Source organism: Molothrus ater, chromosome 1 (assembly GCF_012460135.2).
Source record: "Molothrus ater isolate BHLD 08-10-18 breed brown headed cowbird chromosome 1, BPBGC_Mater_1.1, whole genome shotgun sequence".
NCBI lineage: Eukaryota > Metazoa > Chordata > Aves > Passeriformes > Icteridae > Molothrus > Molothrus ater.
The window spans coordinates 26,345,595-26,370,015 of record NC_050478.2 but is presented as its reverse complement, the minus strand read 5'-3'; the positions used below and the strand labels follow the sequence as shown (position 1 = coordinate 26,370,015).

Here is a 24,421-nt window from a genome sequence, read left to right as displayed (position 1 = left end):
CCGTTCTTGATGGTTATTGCCATAGTACTCTTCAGTAAACACTGACTTTGGAGGATTTACATGTATTTAAATACTGTCCTTCTTTCTTCCTCCTTACCCCCCACCCCCATCTGGAAAGAATTATTCTGCAAGTCGAATGACAATCATTTGAGTCATACAAAACAACATGAAACCAAGACTGTCAGTAGATTTGTACCACATCCTTTAGGAGTTTAGTTTCACATAGTGAAACATCTAATGGCTTTCATAATTTTCAACAGATAACTTGAAATTAGCCATACCACAAACACAGCAGCAGATACACAGTTTCAAACAACTCAACTGATTTTTTTTCCTGTGCTACATTGAAATAGAGTACGCTATTTAAAGTATATTTAAACATTCAGCTATTTTAAGGGGTTTTCCCTGTTCCTGAGCACAGCATTATGCAAAAATCAATAGATAAAAGACTGTCTTGTTCTAGAAGACACAGCACACTAGTCATACATGGCTGGCATTATTCTAGATGTAAATTTGGAACAATATTAAAATTTAATCTCCTTCTATGGTGTTCTATGTACAGTTTCCAAAACAAAGAAATGAACCACTGCTTTTGTGTGTTGTCCCCACCACTTTTTTTTTAACTATAATTTTTATTTAAATAAGACACAGAACTTCTATACCGAAAAAAAATACAAAACAAAAGCCACACATTTCCTTGTGTAAAGCAATATTGTGTGATAACTTGAATACTGTTCAGCACAGTGGCTAGAAATAACAGTACAACTATGTACAAAACTTTAAACAATATTTGACAAATTTCTACAGCTGGATGTAGAATACAATTGAGATAAACAACTGCTGGGAAATTTACATGGCAAAGCATTAGCTTTAACACATTTGGTTCAAAACCTTCAATTCTGCTAAGAACAAATCTGCATTTTAATTAATATTTAGTTTCTCATGGAAAAAATATAAAGAACATGTAATGGCATTGCAAATATTGTACAGAGTTCAGCACTGATCTAAAAACCACTCATCATATCCCCTGGTAACCTAACACCAATAACTGAGACTACAATTCATATCTGGACATTGCCAGAGCATAAAAAGGTCATCATACTGCAATGTTAGTCTAGAAAGAAAAATATTAAAAGGAATCGATACTTACATCACGAGTATTTCCTCCCCTTTATCTTCAGTCTATAAAATATATAGTGTTTTCACCTAGGCCTGAGATTAGTAGGGTTAAAGATGGCTGCTGTGTTTCAACAAGCTTTTTCACATGAAAATGGTTAGAGACAGACCTCTCTCCTACGTTTTCTGCAAGGGGAGTCAAAAAAAATGGATGTTTTATAGGCTGTGAATTCCACCTTGTAAGACAGCGTTAACAAAAACTCAGTAATAAAAAGGAAGCAATGCTTTATCTCCAAAAAAGCACATATCTAGTGAGTAGTTACTGGTGGCTCAATCTCATCCCCCTCCAATCTCATCTTCCAAAGCAGAAAAAAACATAAAAGAGCATGTTTAAATGCTCCTAGTAGCTGCAGGCTACTAATCTCTTCAATTCCTGGAAATGGTGAACCTTATTCTCTTAGGAGCAGACAGCATACACGCAGTTCCACCGAGCTGAAAGCAATGGAGCAAGAACATCAAGTTTATTTTGCCTTTGGGGTCCTCTTGGTATCACAGGAAATTATCTCTGAAAGCAATGCTCCTCTTTCCTCTTTTTCTAGTACAGTAGAAGTGTGTCACAAACCCAATCTTGCCATGTACTATTTTGAGACAGTGTCCAGCCTGTAAAACCAGGATTATTTTACATGGATTTTTCTTTTATTTACACTTAAGGAGGGGGGAAAACACACTTTCACACACACAGCTTAAGTAACTGAAAGTTATGGGAGAAGCTTTAAGTAACATGAACTTAAAACTATTGTTTTCCCCACCCCTCTTAGAACACACACTTGCTACTTCTGGACTTTCATCCAAACACAATTACTCACTACATAAATAAAACGCTGCTCATCTAACACTGCTCAACAAAATCTGAAAACCTATTTCCAACCAGCAAATGAATGAACATTTCCAAAAGAGAAACTAAACATTAATTTGACTTTTAGACGGTAACAGTAGCATTTCACATCCTTAACTGCCAACAAAAACCATGAGAGGAAATCCCCAATCACCACCCCCCCCCCCCCCCGTGAAACCTAAAAGAATTTCTGTCCTTTAACAAAAACATTCTTGTCTTTCAAAATCCTCTCACACACAATGTGGAATGTTTCTCATGTACAGCCTAGTACTGAACACTTTATTTGCAACAGTTTAACAGTCATTAACTGAGCAACACCTGAAACCTTTAAATGCCACAATTTTACATCTATTGAAATGACAGTAAATGCAACAGTTGTTTTACTTGTAAGCACATGACAAAGTGATATACATCACAGATTTGCTGGTTCTCCTCATGTTCACCCATGTCCAGGCTCATCATTCACCTGGATCTGAATGCACTTATTCCAAGAAAGTGGAATGTAATGAGGAAATATAATGCATAAAACAAGGAAAGGCAAAAGAGTGATGTTCCCTCTTTAGCTTTGTAGCTGTAAAATATTTTATATTCCAATATGATATACATTCCAAGTTACCTGAGTTTACACTTCAAGAGAAGTACCTGAAGCTAGGCCATAGGGTGGGCACTGTGCAACTGCTGTGGCCATTTTTTTTTTTTTTTTTTGCATTGTGTGTATTACAGAAGTTAGAAACATAAACACCTGGATCAATTGTAAACATAATCCTGAAGTACAGTATTTTCCATAGGACACAACACAGCAAGACATTTTCTATTCAGACAGGCAACATTTTTTTTATATATAGAGAGAGCTTATTTATACTGTAGAATTTGAAACAGAACACAGGACACAGTACTAATCTGGTCAAACGTACTATGAAATGCATAGTCTCCACTTACACCATTTCATGTAATATGGATTCTGCAGGCATTACTGCTTTCTCACAAAAAAAAATGCCAAATATGGATTCTGTCCCTGCCAAGAACAGTGTTGAGATATTTTTTGAATGCTGCTAAGTATTCTGTGGTGTTCTGAAAGGTTGCCACCTCATGCAGATGTATCTGAACTAGGATCTCCTCCCTCCTTGTCTGGGGCAGAGGCCTGCTCCACCTTGCTCTAGATCAACACGTAGCTCTGAGGAGAGGAATGCTCTTCAGTCTGAATCTCCTGCTGCTGCTGGCACGGCTGTACCGGGGTCTCCAGGGAGTCCATTGTGCTGGTGTCATCTGACAGAGATGAGAAAGAGACCCGGGACGAAAGCTGCTCAACAGTCAGGGTGCTCAGACCTGTGCTTTGACCAGAGTTTGGAGAGTTCTTCAGCGTCAGGTCTGAAGCGGGAAGGAGGGGGCCCAGGAGTTTTACAGGACAGAAAGCTGATCCGGTTGGGATGAAATTAACCTTGTTTTTGTCAGGACATGAAAAGAGAGGGGCTGAGACAGGCTGACGAGACCTACAACGAGAAAAAAGATTATATATCTGGCCAGCTGAGATGCTCTTCACATCATGAACTTTGTGGCTCTATACATTGCTAAAATGTGAATGACAAGGAATGGGATTAATTGGACAGAGGGGCAAACATCTTCCATATTGGTAGTCAGCTAACTGATCCACAGCATTAAAAATAGTACCATCACAAAAAATGACTTGGTAATTACTGGACAAACATGCAACTTCCAGCACAAAAAATCTGCAGTACATATGCACATGAAAAAATGCCATGATTAATTTAGAATGGCACAAATTCTTCTTTGATAAGCGATGCAGCAACAACACAATTAGTCATTTTAAATTCCTTTGAGGACCTCCACAAAACAGACCTCTCATTTCCCATATTCCATAATTTGTCTGGAGGCTTTTTCCACAATCCAGCATTTCTCCCTTTACCACCCAGAAGGCAACGAATGCTGCTAGAGCAAGAAACATCCCCTCCTTAATTCTTTCATCCACAGGAGCTTAGCATGCAACCTCAACAGCATGTGCTGTGCTCAAATACTGCTGGGTCTAGGGAAAAAAGACATGATGTCCAAGAGTTTAATTTCCAATTTCTTGCTCAGCAAAAATATTGAGCAAAGACTATGCCATAAGCATACTACCATCAACAAACACTTTTAGTACGTTTCATTCCATTTTCTATGTTTCATACACAGCAGAATGCAACCTATGCTTGAAACGGGCAATTATGACAAGGGGAGTTTTTGCTTAAGCCATGAAAATTTAAAATGTTTAAAAAATACATGGAAAGAGATTTATATAAATGCTTAGGAAATTAATGTACCTTATCTTTCCTGCTTGGATTTTTGTTGCCTTTTGTAAACGCACAAAAAGAGGTAAAAGACTCCATTTTCTCTTCACACCAATGTAAACACTTGAACTTCTCTCTTGCACAAACTATAAGAATAGTTTGCTCCTGCAAAACCCATCAGCTGGAATAGTTTATTCATCTGCAGTTGAATAGGCTCAGTAAACAGGTTTACTGCTTTGCAGATACCAGCTGATATAAAAGGCATTACTTACGACATTTCCTCAAAGACCTTCACTCGCTCACATCCCTCTGGGGGCTCTCGTTTGAACATGTAGCTGTTGTTTGGTTTGGGAGATGAGGCATACTTGGGCAACGGTGAGCTACTCCCACTGTCTGAAAATTTAAAGCAGTTATATTACTAGAGATTGAGAGTGCTTTTTAATTAAATTCGACTTCCAAACAAGATGCCTTTTTTCACAATTTAGCCACTACGCTGGTTTGCTTCTACCACAACGCTTCCTTTATTGCAGGCTACTTCTAACACCCTTGCATAGCACATTTCTTCTGAGTAACAGCTTCGGTGCAGCAGCAATCTATTGTATAACAACACGTAACAGGAGGATATTTTTATCCAGAACACTGCAACTGGAACAAAGCAGAGCTGTGATCCTGGAAACAAATGCATTCTTGATTACATAGTTCAAAAACCATAAATGAACACGGTAATATGCATAATACATGCAGAAGAATTATGAGTGGTAATGATAAAACACCTTCTCACTGTATAAACAGCGTATACAGCTTGTATCTTATTTTAAAACATAATTCTTTACTGAATGTTGACCTCATTAGCCTCATGAGCAGCTCAGAAGCTGGAACTAAACAAAACACATTTGTAACACAGGCACTGCTACCTTATCATTACAATGTCTTATCTTACTTGCTTCACAGTTGTGAAGTTGCTTTAGAATCAAGAATAAAACTTCTACAGTTTAATTCTCTCATCACTACTGGCTATATAATACAGGTATTCTTCATAACTCCAGCTGCCTGTGTGTATTTTAGCCAGACATACTTAGAATTAAAGGTGAGAAGATCTAGGACAAAAGGCAACGGGCAGATTTATTTGTACTTCTCAGAAAGTATGAGAAGGCTCAAGTCTGGTAATGATAGAAGCACAGAAGGTTCAAATCTTTAGATTATGAAAGGGTTCACTTTAAACAGTCATGCTGACACCATGATAGTAAATGCATTAAGGAAATAAAGTAGGTACAGAAATAGCTATCCACAGAAAATTAGCTTTCTCCAGTGGCTTCTACCTTTTCAAAGGGCAACACCTCTCCCAAGGTAGTATTATTGGTTCCCTGCTATTTCCTGCTTAGGATTTCAATTAAAAAACGAAATAGCAAAATTAATGAGGACCCACCAACTTACAAATATACCTTAATTGGAGAGAAATAGCTGCTCTTGCTTTAGCCCTTTTCTAGTCTTTCCACTCATGTGGGGTACATTATTTTTAACTCAAATTTATAGCCTTTGTTTACTTCCCTGTTGTGCATGTGTGTTGCTTTTTCAGCTATCCAAAGCACTACAATCTAACTTCACCAAAGTGGACAGATTTGTCTTTAACAGCTTGCAAAGACTAACTACACAAACTATTATATTACCATGACTCAAATACTAAGGCTTATCATTGGATGTTTTGAAACATTTCTGCTTCCTCTTACAAGAAGAAACAAATCAACTCAAATGTCACACTTCCCTTTGAAGATTTATTATGAAAGATATGAGATAAAAAATAATGTTGAAGTGAACCTCAGTAGCATATTGATTATTCAGCTCTTTCCTGCTGTAGAGTGAATACAGAACTTCTATTTACAGAATTTTTGGTGTTAACTACGAAGGCAGAAAATGCTTAGAGACGATACAGATATTTGCCAAGTTGGGAGCATGATGGTCCTGTTGGCATCTTTCCACTGTTGGCCCACACCACTCATTCCAAACACAGAAATCATTAACACAACCCAGACAGTTTGTTTCTTCCTGCTAATATTTAAAATTGAACATCCAAGTTTCTATTTAAAAAATTAGAGACATAAAATGTACTACTGTTCATTCCACTGAATAGTGGAAAACCATGGCAGTACATGCAAGGGAAGAATCAAACAGAATTCAAAGCTAAGTCAGTTCTTGGAAGATTTAAGAGTCTTGTCTACTAGCCAGTTCAGCTTTCAATCAAGTTTTTGGTTTAGTTAGCCCTGCCTGGCTGAAACTTTCTACGTGAGACAGCTGCTAAACAAGTATTTCTCTTTACCCTCCCTGCTTTGAAAGCTTGTGAAGTTGTTGGATTTTCATTTTGCCCGAGCACAGGGCACGCGCTGTTGGAGAACACGTGCGGCTGTAAGGAGACTCACACGTACAAGCCGGGCCTTGGGCGAGAGCAGAAGGGACTGGGAACACAGGCCACCAGTTAAGAGGCAAGAGGTGGAATTCACAGCTTAAGCCAGACTCCACTTGAGTATCCTGTGGGCTCTGCAGCGCTGAACTGTCCCATCATTAACCCCTGCCGACACGGCACATCCATGTGCGCTGTCCCGGGTTCGATGGGCGCGCTCGCTGCTCCCCGAGCCCGCAAGGCCGAGCCCCCGGCTCCCTCCAGCAGGGGGCGCCCTGCCGGCGTGACCCAGCCCACCCATCCCATCCCATCCCATCCCGCTCCATTGCATTCCATTGCATTCCATTGCATCCCATCCCACCCCACCCCATCGACTCTGACTGATCCGGGAATCCTTAAAGGGAGTTTCCCTGCCACAAACGCACAGCAGACAATATGGAGGCTAATCACATGGAGTTTCTGGACACATATTTAAAAGACATATAGTCTGATATCTAGAAAACATTTTAAGACTGCAATTAAAGCACTATCGATACTATTTTAACTTTAATACAGGAAATCATATCTTGCACATATTAGAACAACAAAAGAGGGCAACTAAAAAACAATCTGTAGAGCAGTTTTTTGAGTGCTTTTTTTAACAAGAAACTGCCAGTGAGCCTTGGGATTACTTTTGATAGGTTCAAAAATGACTAATAAGTCTATCCAAAGACTCCAATAACAACTTTCCTTCAAAGAGCTATGAAACAGATGCCCAGAATTCAACAAGCATCTTCACGAACATGTTACCTGGAAGAGCCTGCTAGCAACAGTGGGACTACTAAATGCTGCCTAAATCAAAATCCCTGAAAAACAGGGTATACACTTTATATTTGTACAAAGAAACCCCTCCAGATTTCATCTGCTTATACCTTCGGATGCCTTTGAATTTCACTTCTGTCACAGCTGCTGAGGATGCTATGTAGGGCTCTGAATTACAGTTTCATGGACCAGAGTATCACAGAACAGATCTAGTGAAACCAGCAGTTTTAATACAAAATCCAGGTGCCATGAAAACACATTCTTTCCCAACCCTTCCTTGTCTGCTCTAATCAACATTGTGTAGTATCACTGCTCTGTCCAGAGTAATACTGTGAGCCTCTTCTGAAAATTTGCTTTCATTCGCTTTTGAAACATTCATTTATTTCACAGCTTCTTGCAGAAAGGTAAACCCACCAGTTGATAGAGTCCAAAGGGCAGCTGGGAGGGCCTCAGGCCAAAGCACAGCTTTGCACAAAAAGTAAAAGATGCTTTGGGAATGTAAAGCAGTGCTGTGTCTGTACAGAACATTGGCTCCTCTCACTGCTTAGTCTCTTAGTCAAACTAACCTTCCTTTCCTATTCAGCAACATGCCCCACAACCATTAGTAACACCAGTAACTCCACTTTTTAATGGTAGATACAAGTTATTTTCATCAAGAGGAAAACTAAGCCTTTAGAAAAGTAACAAGAAAAGGTCACCAAAACATCTACATTTGGTTACACAATGCATATTTCCAAACTTAACAGGCCTCACAAAAACTAGGTGATAGTTTTATTCTAGCTCACAAACGCTTTTAAAATGAAGGTGTGACAATCTTCCCAAGTTTTTATTGTAAAGAGTAGTTAACAGCCACAACAAATGCAATAAACTGTCCCTCAAACTTGCTATTCTGTTGTAATTTCCAGCCATATCCCTCATTTATCCATAATTCAATGATTTTGAAGCAATATTCTAATTCAGAACAACTGGCCTGTAGTATCTGGATGATATGAGAGCAAAAAGCACCTTTTTGACTATACTATTGCAACCTCTGAAGAAATTACTTTCTCTTGGAAAACTGCTACATGTTTTCCTAGTTTTTACCTTGCCCTTAAAAACATAAGTTCTGATGAGAAGTTCAAGGTTTTATCTTTCCTACACACAGTATTATGTACCTTACTTAAACCAAGTTGAAAATGCCACTATGAAGACTTAAAAAACTGGCTGTTTATCATCATCACCTACACACTTCTCCCGGAGAAGACTTTTGATGCAAGCCTAGCATTAAAGCCAGTCTTAAAACCAAAATACACAAATAAGTATCTATTCATAAATTTCACTCAGTCAGCTGTTCAAAAAATCCAAGCCAAGAGATAAAAAGCCTTGAAAAGCATTAAAAAGGCCAGATGCACTATTTCAAACTGTCTTCACTCACTACTGCCAATAATGTACCAGTGAAAATTCCCATTACTGTGATAACAGAGTACTGACTGCAAAAGGAATTATTAGTTCCCTTGCTTTTTAACCTATACTTGTTATCAGGACATATATGAACCAATTTACCTGTCAAGATGCTTTTTGTGTGCTAATACTTTAGTAGATGTTTCTAAAGTGATTCAGCCTCGACAACATATTAAAATTCACATGCATAGTATAGGAAAGAGGAGTATGGTGGGGGCAAGCTAATAACACTGTTATTTTTGGAGCATGGCCAACTCTCATTTTGAGGTAAGACTTTAATGTGGTTAACTTGCACACACCCATCCCCAGTTCAGGATTTGGGCAGATGGATTTGTTTTCCACTATTTCCTTTTAAAGCCAAGGTATGGAAAAAAATACTTTTCAGAAATCAAGAAAAGTGTTTCTCCTGTTGACTTCCCCAAGCCCAGTTTAACTCTTAATAAACAGACAGTACTTACAAAAAAAGCACTTAACCTTACTTACAACCTCAAAACTCTGCTATCTTTAGCTCATTGGTAAATAAATATATGCTAAATCTTAGAAGTTTTCATTTCCTCTGTGAAACTTACTCCTCTTAGCTTGCATGATTTACCCAAATCCTACATCCTCCATACTGAGTCCATGTTTCAGCTAGCTGACCAGAAGCACAAGGGTACTTTTATTAGTAAACACTTGTCAAAAAAACCACAGTCCTTTTTACACTGGTGCCCATATACTCACACTCCATAGTCTGTCAGTAACTCTTAATTCCTGAAACTCCAGTTGTACTCCCACTATAAAACCAAACAACATTTTACAGACTTTGAAAAATATGCAGGATATTGATAAATGCATAAATTATTCAGAATTTTTGAGCTGTTATGCAGCATACACAGAGAAGTAATTACCCTCCACCAGGTTGTTCAAACAGGTATCTGAGCTCCTCACCAAACAGCTCCTAGTAGGAATGTAAGAGTTCAGAAGCAGAGTTCTTTTAAAAGCAATCAAAAACTTCATCTCCATTTTCAACAGCAAGCAACTCACCTACAATAAATAGACAGTCTACCACAAACCTTCCTGAAACCTTTCTTAAAGGTAAACACGTTACAGTCTGAATTCTTCACATTAGAATCTTCATAAATAGGTAACTGTTTGCTGTGCTCCTCTGACGTATTTATGGAAGATGTTTGTGAAGTTTCACAAACAAGAGGGAAAAAGATATGTAAACAAACAAAACCAATTTTCAGATAAATTCTCAATCCCTCCACAACCATCAAACAAAAACAAAAACTGATGTAATGAGTAAAATGAAGGTAGTTGTAAAAGCATGACATCACATGCCTCCCATAGGTAAAGGCAGGCCATTCTACTCTCACCTTTATCACGGTCATAGAGCAAATCTTCTGTTGAACAGGGACTGCCATCCTGAGATTCAGGAGGGCAAAAGGGAGAGACACAGGGTGAGTGGCTGCTGCAGCTGCTGCTGCGCTCCTGCACAGAGGGAGTCTGCGTGTCAATGCTCCGCGTGCTGCTGCTGCGGTAGTGAGCGGGCAACGGCGCCCGCCGGCCGTCAGGGATGTCCAAAGGCTGCAAGAGAAACAAGCAGTTACCCAGAAAAGATCAAACTCACGAGCCATGCCAGCCTGCAGCACCCATCAGCAAAGGCCTTAGAAGAACAAACATGGCATTTTAGAAAGAAAAAGGAGATCTCATGTAAGAAAATAATGCAGTGTACAATGGATACAACATACACGGAGTACTGGGGCAACGTGCACACACTCCAATGCAAAGTTAACAGCCACAATTCAACACATGCCAGTGGTGTGTTTTTATGGTTTTTATAGTAGTTAAAAAAGCAAACCTCCTTAATTATATGTAGCACTACAATTTTCAATAAAGGTCACTGCTATTATAATACAAAAACAAGTACCCCAACAGAGATCACATTTTGATAAAAGGGAAAGTAGAAAATGTCAAATACAATGGCATACTATTGCCATAACAACCAACCGAATTACAATTATAAAAGGAAACCATCCCAAGTTTTGCTAGTAAGTTGCAATTCTCCAGCACAGCCCTACATTCCATCCTTTTACAGATGATGCACACATGCAGGCTTGTAACAAGGCTCACAAGCTTTGTCTTGAGCCAAAGCCAATAAGCTCTACCTGCCTGTATCAGCCTAGCTGGCACTGGCCAGAGTGATGCTGCATCCCATTCTGCGACATACTGCATAGACATGTTCACAGCAGTAGACTGGCATGCTCTACTTATTTGTCCTTCCCAATGGATAATTAGTTTTTAATAAAGACAGTGCTGCTTTAAATGTAAAAACCAAGTGGGAATTACAATCTTGCTTAGAAGCAAAGGGGAAAAAAATGTCTGCAAGATTTAAAAACTTTTTATTCTCGCTTCAGTGACAACCGTGTCCAAACCATAAAGAAGAGCTTAAATGTTCTAGCTACAAAAAAATTGATGTCTTTTTCCTTCTCACTTCAAGTGAACATTTTTATTTTATTGCCTCTCTTCTGCATATATTCCAAAGCTGTAACAGCTTGTTCCAGAGCCTAAAATTCAACCCAACACTTTTGCTAGCAACAAGGACATGAGACCTATTGGCTGAGTATCACATTCTCCCTTTTTCAGCAGCAGTCTATCCAGAAAACCACCATATATTACACAAAGAGGCAGACAGAGCAGAGCAGGAAGATAATTTTCTTATGAGTCTTCCAGTTAATACCACTTCATATTTCAAGTAAGAGCAAAGAAACACACTAAAGGGAACACTACAGTTGCTCCATCAAACGCTGTAAGGTTTGGGCACAGCTGTGTGGTCTGCTCCAACAGCTCAGTTCCCATTGCATATGTGTCACAACATGACTTGGTGTTCTCCATTCCCATCACCCCAACAGGCCCTGACTCATTCAATGCACAGACCTGCAGCTCTGTAGCATTTGTTACAAAGACGGAAGAGAGAAAACAAAACTGAAGCTGGAGAAAGAAAGTAGTCGCATAATTATTATAACCAAACCAACAAAGAAAAAAAGACCACACCAAAAAAAAAAAATCCACCACTAAAAAAAACCCCACAAAAAACCCATCAAGAAACCTGCAATACAAAACAGCATTTTTATCTCTCTCTCTGCCACAAAAATTCTGTGAGATGTCAGGGAATCAACTGAACCAACCTCTGCCTTCTATAGTATCTCTTCTGGATGCCCAGTTTATACAGGTCTGATTTGCAAGTCCTCTGCATTAACAGATGCAGAAGGAGACTACAGGAGCTGCTTTTGAACTCCTAAAATGGAATGTAACATCCTGAGTTACCTGAACAACCACACTATAGAACCCTGATGGATTTGTGTTTCCCCATCCATGAAGTGTAAACATCATCTTTTTTCTCACATAACTGTGATATAAAGTGAACAATATTTCAGACATGCTCCTATTATAAAGAAGCAAAATCTCAGGCAAAAATTCAGATTTCTGACTTCAAAGCAAGGTGTAACAGTAAGCATGAGGACACAAATCTAGGGACGAGAAGGGAAAAACACCAAAGAGCTGCTCATTAAGGGCATACACTATGGTCTATGTAACAGGTAAAACAAGGATTCCAGGGAGGGGAAAAAAACAGCAAATGATCACATAATTAAAGACTTCAGGATAACACAGATGTTCTCCCACACCTGGAGGAACAATGTAGTCTCAGGCAGTTAGGAAGTATATCCCACATCACATATTTCAATCTCCCCTGAACTAAAGCCTGAGGTACAAAAATAATCCGTATTTTTAAACACGTATCTAAATATACACACAAGCAGAAAAAGCTAAATATTTATCATTCTTTACAAGTGCAGTAACATTTATTAGGCATAAAAAATGCCAGTTAATATCTCAGATTGCTGTGTTCTTGTATTTATCTTTCCCTCATTGCTGACAAGTAGAAAAATCACCATGAAAATATCAACTAGAAGTATTTAGCTTGTTAAAAACTTTATATATCAAACCTGATCAATGGAAAAAACCACTTTTGAAGTTACTTTCTATGAGTCATGCCTGAACTATTCTAAAACTGAAGTTCTCACAACCTTACAAGATAAGAAAGAGGGTAACTAATTTGGTACAGCTGCTATTACTTCCCATAATGCCCAATGCATGGAAAACAACTAGAAATTACTGCATTCTATGTGCTATTTCTTGAGGGTTTTTTTTCCAAGTAGTCCAGTCATGTATTAACCTTATGCCAAATGCCCTCTGACAGGACACTTGTCCATCCCTATTGGATGTGTGTTCTTGGACACAGTTACACACTGCTCTCATCTCCCAGCAAAGGCAGGAAAAAGCTGCATTTGACAACAAGTATGCATTTCTCAATACACTGTTAACATTCACCAATTTGTTTCCAGTATCAATCTTTTTGCTGGAAAAAACCTCAACAACACTTAGAAGAATCAAGAATGCCACCAGTCTGTAACAGCATTACCAAGGGGAGTCTCCTCACAAGCTGTACATCTGTTTGGGAGGCAACTTCAGAGCAAAGCATTCAATGCTATTGATTGAAAAACTTTCCTCTAGACTGGAACACAAAGGCCAACATAGCAAAGTGCTTCTTCCTGCTGGCATCAGTGAAGCCATCAATGTACTTTATAAGGTGCAAGTGCAAAAACCATAATGTACCCTAGGAAGGAACACTTAGGAAAAAAAATGATTTTCAGATGAAGGCTATGAAGAGTTAAGTAAGGATCTTCTGCATCTGTGCAAAACAAAAGAAGTAATTTCATTAAAGGATTAAGTTTCCAGATAGGTACATAAAACCACCTTGCCATCTCCTTCCAGAAGCACTGGAAATCAAACAAGGGATACAGTAATCAGTTTACTTACACTGTCTGATAATCCATCAAAATTTATTTATTTCTAATTACTTCTGTATACTTGATAGTTCCAGTAGAATGCTTCTCCTAACAGGAGGCCTATGAATATGTCTGTGTTCTGCTACAGGCCACTTTTCATAATTTCCACTGCTGTATTCCAGAAGAGGGAACACCTCTTGTCCCCTAATTCCTACAAAAAGCCCATCATCCAATGATGGTGTTGTGGAATTACAATGGGACAAAGAACAAAAGCCTGCGAGAACTTCACAAAAAACTGATCCCATCTTACAAGTTATGGTGAGAACAGAGACACACCATCACACCTTGTCAGAGTTAATCAGCAAGTTATAAAAAGAAGGAAGGAAAACATATCCAAGAATTTTGAATAAATGCATTAGAACATTAATTAGAATTTTATTAATAAATTTGAGGAGAAAGAGGTGATTAAGAAGTGGCTCAAAAAGGACAAATTCATTTTATGAAAGCAAAAAGGGAATACCTTCAGTTAACTAAGCAAGATGAATTATGTAAAAAAATACAGTTATTGCTAAACTGCAAAGAATGAATTTTTTTGAGTATTTTGACCACTATGCAATCTCTCTAAAGTTTACCTTTTAAAAATCCTATTGACTGCAATGACACAAAGACATTACTAATCCTCAACTATCTTTATGAAATACAAAAATAACTGAACAATACAAGAGTGGTTTGGCTATTTTTGCTTTTATAACTACAATTTTAACCATCATTAAGATGCTAAAACAAATTTTTTTAAATGTTTCAGAGAAGTAACAGAACTAAATCAGTGTGAGTTAAGACAGAAGACATATTCCAAAGCAACAAACCATCTCTGACTGTGCTTTTAAAGAGTTTCTAAAAATACAAAATGTTACAGTGAGAAAGAATGGCAGAAAACTGAAAGAAAAATGAAGAGGATCACTAGAGTTTGGTTTACTATGGTTTATCCTTTGTTCAGTGGTTCCTAACCTTTAACCCCCCACCCGCCCCCAGTCCCCCAGGCTAAATTGTAGTATTAGGAGAAAGTTCACTGGCAGTAAGATTTAAGTCAATTATGATCTTGTTATGATCTTCCATAAGCAAACTGAGATCTTGTAATCTCACAGACAGTGCTAGGAGTCCCACTCTAGGTCCCACAAGACCAGAGTTCACAGAAATTAACAGTTACATAGCAGCAAACAACCCTCTGCCCACAAAGATGGACTTGACTTCAAGGGCAATGTCTGATTTATGACTTTCTTTTGTGTCTGAAGCTCTTGCCAGCTGAATGTTTGGAGGAAGGGTTCACGATTGCCTTGGTTGCGTAAACTCCGAGCACCTCTGGCCCAAATCCAAGAATGCACTTAAGTATGTGCTTAACTGGTTTGCTGGATCAGAGTCAGTACACAGGAGAGCTCTGCATCCCAAGCAATAAGCTGTTAAAACCCAAGGACAACATTTACAAGGATGATTTGTCTGATAGATAAATGAAATATCCTCCAACTACAGGAGATTACAACCCCACCCATAGCAACATCAATGGTGGCACTGCAATACACACTTTTTTGTACTCCTTGGAGATGCTGCAACAAGGCTTGTTGAGCTGGGCATTCAGGCTGCATGTTTGGTTTTTTTTCCTTATTCCCCTGGCACAATTCACACCTCTTCTAAAGGGATAAGACAGACTTAGGAAAGAAAACTTAGCATAGAACTATTACTACATTCATAAGACTGCTTTGTCCACACAACTAGGGGTCTGGAGAAGCCAAGACTATTCCAAAAAATGTAAGTTTACTACTGATACAAAGAACTGCAAATATAAGGTTTCAGAATCTTAAACCTCTGATGGAAGTTTTATAGCTTGACTTGTATACTGAATTGTTATTATATGACCATTCATGAGAAAAGCACCTACAACTTGGAGATTAGGAAAAAAAACGTGGAGTACTTTATTCCACAGCAGAAAATTTTCACTGGCTGTTCAGGAAACAGTGGCTGTAAACCAAGTATTCCACATTTTCAGTGTCATCAAATTCCTCAATGAAAAGTCCAATGCTCCAAAGCAAAGCTGCCCCATTTGTCAGTATTTCCCATACAGACATCTCCCATGACAGACCACAGAGGCTTCATGGCAGTAAAATGGTCCACATTTAGTCCATGGAAAAAAAGCATTAAAACCAAAAAGGAGAGCGTTGTACTGGAAACTTACATCTTGCTCAAGAAAAAGAGTGCAAAATGAAGCAAATATAACAATCTCCTGATCTCTAATTACTTATTACTGCAGCCTGAAGTGTCTGAATGTTCTAACCCTTCTATCTCTCACAAAAACTTGCACGTTCTCTACAGAAAGGGCATTCTTAACAAAGTAGGTTTGGCCAGAAGCCCTTTAAAAATAAAAAGAAAACTCAAAAACAAAAACCCACCATGCTAAAACACTGAAACAAAGTTTTCAAACAAACAGTTCTTTGAAGAAAATTATTTGTAATTTCAGCCACAATGAAGGTTCCTCAAGAGGAAGGTTTTCCCTGTGTTTATAGATTACAAAGAGATAACAACCATAAACATGTTACTATATGCTTACCTTGGATACCTCTTCTTTTCCACTGTTCTCCTTAATGAATACTTTTTCCAGTTCAGGGCTTATTCCTTCTACATTACACGGCACACGTGAAGCAGTTGATTTTGGCACTGAAATGCTTGACAGTGGCATAGGGACAGATCTGGAAATACAAGCCTAGAAGGCAGACAGCAACATGATTTAAAGATGGAAAACAGAATAAAGGCAGAAATCTGAAACCAAAACTAAAAGCTTAAGTAAGAAGGTGTGTATTAATTTTGCCATTAGAAGATCATCTTTACTTGCTGAATTTAAATAAAAACAAATGCCTGTATAAATCCAAAGCCAATAAAACCATCTCTCCTTAAGTCAAAGAAGAGTTGTATAACCAAAACACTCTATGACTTCACTTGGTAGTTAGTGGACAGGTGTATTTACTTTCCAGGGGCACAGACTAAGGTTTACACTGCAGGAGGATGGGGAGTGCATGGGGCCCTGATGCTAACTGGGATCCAAAAGGCCTTTCATAACATTCCTAAAGCTTAATGACTCAACCAAAATATTCACCTAATGCACTTTTACTCTCTTTTGGTTGGTTTTAGTGAATGCAAAATAAAACATTCATTCAGAACCTTTAATTTCATTAGCTAATACCTTTTCAGAACTTTATGTTAAAGGTCTTAAGAGAAATCATCTTGAATTTAAGAAACAAGCATCTAAGTGAGTACAAATATGATTTTCAGAAAAGGCTGTTGAGTGGAGCTCTGTTACCAACAGGAAACATTCCTGAGAGTGCACTGAGTCTTGCACACTCAACCTTAAAAGCTTCACCTTGGCAGCAGCTACACAGACAGCCATGAACAGTCTCATGTGTCAATCAAATTGTTCTCCTCCTCCTCACAGAATCACAGGATGCTTAAGACAAAATGTAAACATTTTTTGAGTTCTTAGCAAGTGCATCTTGCACAATGTGCAGCTCCCAAGGTGCAAGTCATTTGCCTGCAAGCATTCTCTGACTGCCAGAACACACAGCCTGCAGAATGGCTTTATCAGAAAACATCTTCTTAGAAACCAAAATGTCACATGAGCAATGACAAAGTGAGCTCCAAGTACTAAACAATGTTTCTCCACAGCATATGTCCTAGGTGGGTTTCAATCTGTGTCAAAGGCTGTCTGCTGTGTGACTATAATGGCACAGGTACTTGCAACAGCTTACTTTGAGATGTAAAGCAAAACCCTTTTATATGTCAAATGTAGTAGGATCCTTTGCTATAAAGGCTAACAGGTTCAGGAAGAGCATCAGTTTCCTATTGTCTTCCTGCATTAGGATCTGACCACAAGATTTTTATCCCCATAGAAGGAATGTAAGGAATCAGCCATCACAGCTCAACCAGCTGCTGTAACTAGCTGCTATAGAACACCAGGTAGTTAAAAAAGTACTCAGGAAATACCACAATAGAACCAACATTTCAGATGTTCAAAGAGTGGCCTGTTAGTAACAGGGAGTCCAAGTTAAGGATCTACTACAGGTGAAATTTAATCAGGACTCAAATGTCTGCACTCTCAAATAAGCCAGGGTTAAATGCTTTCTACAAGTGCCTTAAGATTTATAAAGATATTGGCTGAGCCTCACCTGAGATTTAGAACTGTAATTGGGTTTCAATTTTGCTGACAGGTTGTAGTGACTAGATCATGACTGCTTTGGGTATCCTCCACTGCACCCTGCTTTGGTACTTGCTTTTTCTTTCTTTTTTTTTTTACTAGCCCAGATGGAATTAGGTTGCAAAATTGATAAGCAAATACCTTCCAGAGGAGCTTTGAAAGTTTACCACAAAAAAAATTAGTCTTGGAAGCAAGTATGCATCCCTGGAAGCACAGCCTTATCTGGCCATGCCCATAACTTTTACAGCACCATAATATATTTCAGTTGCTATCCTGGTGCAACCCTTCTTCTATTATATGACGACCATCAGATAAACTCCAGTGAAGGCACAGCAGTATCACACTGTAAGCATTTGCTGTACCACACCAGAGAACAAACACAGGACAGATGGGAAGGCTCAGCAGGCTATTCAGCCAAGCCTGCTAAGGTGGGAGGCTGTTGATGCAAGGAGCTGCCCACTTACCTGAGTCTGACTGATTGCTATGTGGTTGCCATGGAGAGGTGACTGACGTTCCTTCTCTTTGCTGTGCCGGCTGCTCTGCTTGCTGCGCTGCAGCTGCTGCCTCAGCTTGGCAATCTGCTGGAGAGAAGTTCACTGGTGTGAGAATGAGTTATCAAATGGGTACCTGCTCATCTTCACATATGAAGTGAATCATGGACATTTTAATCCTCTTTGGAGGATTTTACAGGCATATAGGATTGCCTTTCCTTGAAGTATGAGCATTAAAGCTTCTTTCTGCTTATCAGATGCTTACTCCAAAGTATTTGCCCCATTCACCAACCTGAATATGACAACAGGCTTAGTTTATTTATTGAATTTCCTCATTTACACACAAGCACTGTAATATCTGATGCAAATAAAAGCAGTCAAAATGACAATTTGTAGCATCTTCTAATCTGAAACTGGTTTAAACTGGGGACTTTAAAGCCTACAGTTTAATTTGTTTGATCTTAAACCAAAACAAAGTTTTTTCATGATAATTCATCATAAAAGTAAAGAACCTTCACAAACAACTGGTACTCAAAATGCACTGTTCATCTTGGAGTACTTATTTAATACATTTAATAGCACTTCCCTACAGGCAGTATTACCACAGATTCCTTCAGGCAGACAGAATTATCTTTCCTGCTGTCTGATGCAAAGATGTATAATCAAAAGTTACATTTTAAATGTCAAATGTAACTAAAGCCATTATCCATTTGACCTGCTCCTTAACAAGAAACCAAAGAATTTAATTTTGGGATTCCTCTACTTATTTATTCCTCCTGGGAAACTTCTACATGAAAGAGAGCACTTACCTCTATAAACATTGTTTCAGAAGTTTAGACTGTGTGCAAATTCACACAACAGGTACAGACACTTCCTCAAAACTGGATAATTTGCTCCCTTAGGCTCAAATCCCACTGTTCCTCATGCTCAGCACACTGGAATACAAGGCCATGCATGGCCCCATTTCATTTTTAGCTCAACTAGAGATACAATTTTTAAAAGCCTGAAGGTCAAGTAAGGAGAATGAATGCACATGGAATTCATACATCAGCTGGAAACTAACCTCTCTTTCTGAGTGACAACTCACAAGTACATGCACTCTATGGTTATTTCCATGTAGTTAAATATATCACTGGTACTCTTGCAAAGCAACTCCATGTCAGACAATCAACTTCACATCACTCCTCACAGTGTCAGAGATGACAGTGTTTGGTGAAGAGGTTTGGATGGAGCTCTGCTGCAGGCTGTGAACTCTTCTTTGTGCTGCTTCTGGTAGCACTCACAGAAGAAAAATCTATCTTTAAGGCTTCACATCAAGTTTGCCACAGCTCATTACCCATATTTAGAGAACTGCTACTCAGAAATGGCTGAATACTTTGATCTTTAAACAACACACAAACAGTTCAAGAGTTCCAAAAGGGTCTGTGCGTTGAATATATCCAGAAAAACAGAGCCCTAATACAACTGCATTACTTACACAGATGAGCTACATTTAGAGAACTGGGACACTAAACTCTTGATCAAAGGTACAACTCAAGCATTATATTGCAAGAAACTTTGCAGTCTGAAGAGGTATTTCATGTCTAAAAAAAATAAATCCATTTGTCTAGAAATATCCCCTTCTCCTTGTAGGAGTTAGGAAATCTAACTCCCTAGATGAAAAAACATGCAGGTAACTACTCTGGTAAATATAGACACATTACAAATATTTATGTCTTACACTGGAATACTGAAGAATGGGGAGAACTGGGAAATAATCTTCATCTTCCCCTTTAAAACAGAGGAGAAAAATGATGCCTGGATCAGAAGACAGCTGTGGACAGAGATGACTAGCTATAAGAATAATCAGAAAGCAAGGAGAGTGCTGCATATAAATCTTTCATTTTTACTGCCTCTCCTTGACTCTGTGCACTTCTTCCTAAGTCAAAAAGTAAATACACTATTTTGTTTAATTTAGATGAAATGCAGTTTCTGAGCTTTCCTCAAAAGCATACTATGAAAAGAAAATATCTACACAATACCACCTCAGAGATCTGACTGACTGATTTCTGTCACAAGTAAGTTTGCAAATCTTTGACAACATAGCCTCTCACTGCAAAATTTGCATAGTGAAAACTCTAAATGGGAGAGTGTTGATAGGCTGGTATGTCTCTAGGCTAGCCAAAAACCTTGAAGCTCTGATACTGTGAAAGGAATCAATGGATCCCTGGAATTTAGGGTTCTCTCAGCCACCTCAAGACTATGTGTATTGTGGCAGTCAGTAGGTTCTTGACACTAACTAAGGAAAGAGTGCTTGGGTCACTGAGGAGAAACAGAAGATGGAAAATTGTTGATTTGACTGTGTATCTGGAGCTGATACAATCTCTTAAGCCAAACAAGCAATGCAGTGAAGAAACAGATGTGCCTTCTTAGATCATATATCCTTAGCCCTGAACTTGCAGGACCCTAGCTGTCCATGATGTTGTAGTTACTTCTTGACCAGAAAATGAGAAAGTAGCAATGGGCTTGTAAAAAGGAATCTGCCATTTCCTATTTATCCTGCAGACCTGGGAGACAGAGGCTTGCTGGCACAGACAACCAGCAAGCTGGTAGTGTCAGTGAGTACACCAAATCTGCTGAACTGAATGATGCTCCACCTCTTCACCAAGGGGAGTCCACAGTGATTCTACCACTTGCTAATCCTGAAATTGCAATAGCTTTTTTCTTCTACAAGATCATCTTTTCATTACCAATTATTTTCTATCAAGCTGAAATAAAGCCACTGCTACTAACAGGAAATAGACAGCTGTACTAGCTTCCTCCAAGTTTATGCACACCTTCTTCTCAGGCAGCAGAGAAGCACCATCAGAGCACCAAACAAGCACAACCATCTACAATATGAGCTACACTAATTCTTGCAAAACAAATATAATTCATAGAGTAAGAGAAGAGTCTGAAACATATGCCTTGATGGCACCTGTTTTACCAATTATCTCAAAGAAGCTGCAGATCCTGTCTCCTGGGCACTCAACTGATGCAGTGAATATGAGCTAGGGAGTCTCTGTGCAAAGAAATGGTGCCAAGTGAATGGTATCAGGAAAAAAAGCATGTGAAGATCCAGCATTAGACCAGATCTGTGCAAAGAAAATGGTGACAAGGAAGTGGCAGGAAAGGAACCATGTGCTGCACTGGGGAAACCAAAGGGCAGTAACAAAACCCTCCATTTTTACCAAGCAGCTGAGAACAGAAAGGGTTTGGGACAACACTTCCCCCACACGCCCAACTGCATGCAGTCTAGTACAACTGAGCATTAATGTGACTGGGGTATACACAGTCATATTAAGGAACACATGCAAATCATCACAAAAACATCTAATCTGTATCCTAAAGCACCCACTTGTTGGAGATATTTAAGCCTTAGCCTTGCACATATGCACCCTTAGATCCATTACATGTGCATTATTTTTGTTTACCAATTCAAATGCTCTCCCTGCCTACCTAACTTGAAGATTCTCCTTAGAAAATACAGCTATTTTCTTAGAGGATACAGCTGAAAGTAAAACACAGCCAAAAAAAAAAAAAAAAATCAAGGAATTCATCAAGGAGTAAACTCAATTTGAATGCTATTTCCAACGTCTGAATGCCATTTGTTATCCAAAACTGTTTTGCTATATTTCAATGTGTAAACATATATGGCAGTAAATTTCAAAAAATATATTTTAATTCACATTTGGCAAGTACTCTCATGTGACTGCATGGAGAGGGAAAACACTGCACAGATCTGTGCACATTTCAAAAAAATTAAGAAAATTTTAGACTTTGCTCTTTCAAGTGACTGTAGTCTGCAATGCTGCTGATGCAGTGGAAAGACTCTTTTCTTCACCTATTTTAAAGTAATTTATAAAAAACCCCCACCAACAAAAAACACTGAGAAAACACAAAGAGCAGTGCATCAGAAACCTAAACTAAGTCATTCAGGGCACAAAGTTCTTCATGGTTTACTGTCAGCCAAAAGTAAGATGACCATCCAGGATTACTGAACAAACGAGTCAGGAAAATCTCCTATAAATATATTTTTTGCTTGCTAAGTTATTTCTATAGCTCAAAGCTGTCCAATGAATAATATGAATTTTCTCTATGCCACTTGTGACATGCATGCAGTCTAATGTAATTAATGGCACAAAACTGAGAAATAACCAAATTAGGTCAGTTCTTTACAACACTGGGATAATCTAAATATCCTGGTAATTTTTCCCTTTTGAAGGGACCTAGATGCAGACTAATATGAAGGAACCTGACACATCCCACCATACCTCTCAAATGCTCACTAATATTTACCAGTCACTAGGCTGTATTTCTACAGCTCAGCCTACACAACATGGTAACTTCCTATTGCTGATCAAGCCACAAACTCCTTGTTAATGAGTGAGCTCCATCTCATTCATTAAATGTTTGTTAAAAACGAGTTAACCAGAAGGTCAAGGAGCAAAACAAGCATTAGAAATTATCCCTAAACCTTTCAATACAATTTTTCAATTGCTATATGAAAGCACATTACACATGCAAGCTCTCATATTCAATTCTCTTTTATTCCTAAGTCCTTTTCAAGTACTCTGTTACAGCAAAAGGGACCTTCCAATGGGGGGCTGCTGCTGTCTGTAACAGACACAGCACAGAGAGCTGCTTAAGGGAAGTGAAAAGTCAGGGTCTGAAATATGTCTTTAAAAACCTATACAAAGCGAAAACTACTAGTTTTAAATAAAGGGTTTTTCCCAGTTCGGGGTAAATTCCAGTTCAGGGTAAGCTATAACTAAAATTGTCCCTGAACAATGTCACGAGAATTTCAAACTAATTATTCAGGTCCAGAAGGGAAAAAAAAGGAGTGTCCAGGATAAAGACTGACAGCAATCTTTACATCCCAGTCAAGACAGGTATCTACTGAAACAATGTTAAAGCAGTGTGGCATCATCTTAGACAAGTTACACTCAAGACTTCTTAAAACCAAGTAGTGGAGCCCTTCAGAATAAACAAATTCTTTAAAAGTAGATTTTGTTATGAAATTATTAAAGGAAAGTTTATATTGAGAGCTAAGGACTTCTAAATTTCTAATAGACTCACAAAAAGAAAGCAAATATAGCTCTATTTTAGTGCTAGACAGACTTAATCCTGACACACAGCTATTTCAATGAAGGGCAAATTAAGTTTCACTACCCAAACTGAAATCCTCTTCATAAAGTGGCAATTCTGAATTCATTTTCTTGCTTGGGATGTTAAACCTATACACTTGCTTTTCGTTTTAAAATCTTTAAAAAAGAGTTAGCAGCATTAAAGAAATTTATTTAATTTTAATAGTACTCAAATTAACCAAGGAAAAAACTATTTTTTGAACTTAAATGCACAATCTTATTTTATCAAAACCAGTAACTATCACACAAGTGTTTAGCTAGTTTACACTACCAATATCTTTAAAAAAAATGCCAGAAATCATTACAATAATTTCTGAAGTAAGAAAACATGAATACAAATTGCTAGAACAAGTCATGGAAACTGCCAACAGCTATCTACTTGTTTACTGTCAAATATTGTAAAAAACAATTCAAAATTCTGAGCAGAACAATGTTACCTACACTACACATAAGAAATGCAGTTGCCCAGGAGAAGGCAATATTTTCATTTTCATTACTTATGCTCTTGCTTTCAGCTGCCCATAGCTTTGTCAGATGTCTACCATGCAACATTCTACTCTATCTCCCTCCCATCAGAGACTTCAGTAGAAGTGCTAGGGCTGTTTAAGAATGGGATTTAAAATGAAAGGGAGGGTGGAAAAGATTTTACCATTTTATGTGCCAAAGCACATTATTTTAAGCTTTTCACCTGCATGGTTCTGTTCTCCACTGTTTTGGATGAAAAAGCCAAACATTTGCCTGAGGGTCCTTTATGCTGCAAATGTGCTCCT

The 24,421-nt window shown here is 38.4% G+C and overlaps 1 protein-coding gene across 4 annotated transcripts in view; it reads right to left on the bottom strand.

The window, feature by feature from the left end:
• Nucleotides 1–2,269: 2,269 nt before the first annotated feature.
• GLCCI1 (glucocorticoid induced 1) overlaps nt 2,270–24,421 on the bottom strand; it is a 52,393-nt gene continuing 30,241 nt past the window's right edge. Inside the window, exons 4-8 of one of the 4 annotated variants that reach the window (XM_036402894.2) lie at nt 18,460–18,576; nt 16,358–16,510; nt 10,285–10,495; nt 4,566–4,686; nt 2,270–3,501 (exon numbers count right to left, since the gene is read on the bottom strand). In XM_036402894.2, the coding sequence (XP_036258787.1) occupies nt 3,168–3,501; nt 4,566–4,686; nt 10,285–10,495; nt 16,358–16,510; nt 18,460–18,576 (936 nt within the window). In that variant the 3' untranslated portion in view covers nt 2,270–3,167. The remainder of the gene's footprint in view (nt 3,502–4,565; nt 4,687–10,284; nt 10,496–16,357; nt 16,511–18,459; nt 18,577–24,421) is intronic. The other 3 variants (XM_036402902.2, XM_054517195.1, XM_054517198.1) reach the window with 3 other exon arrangements.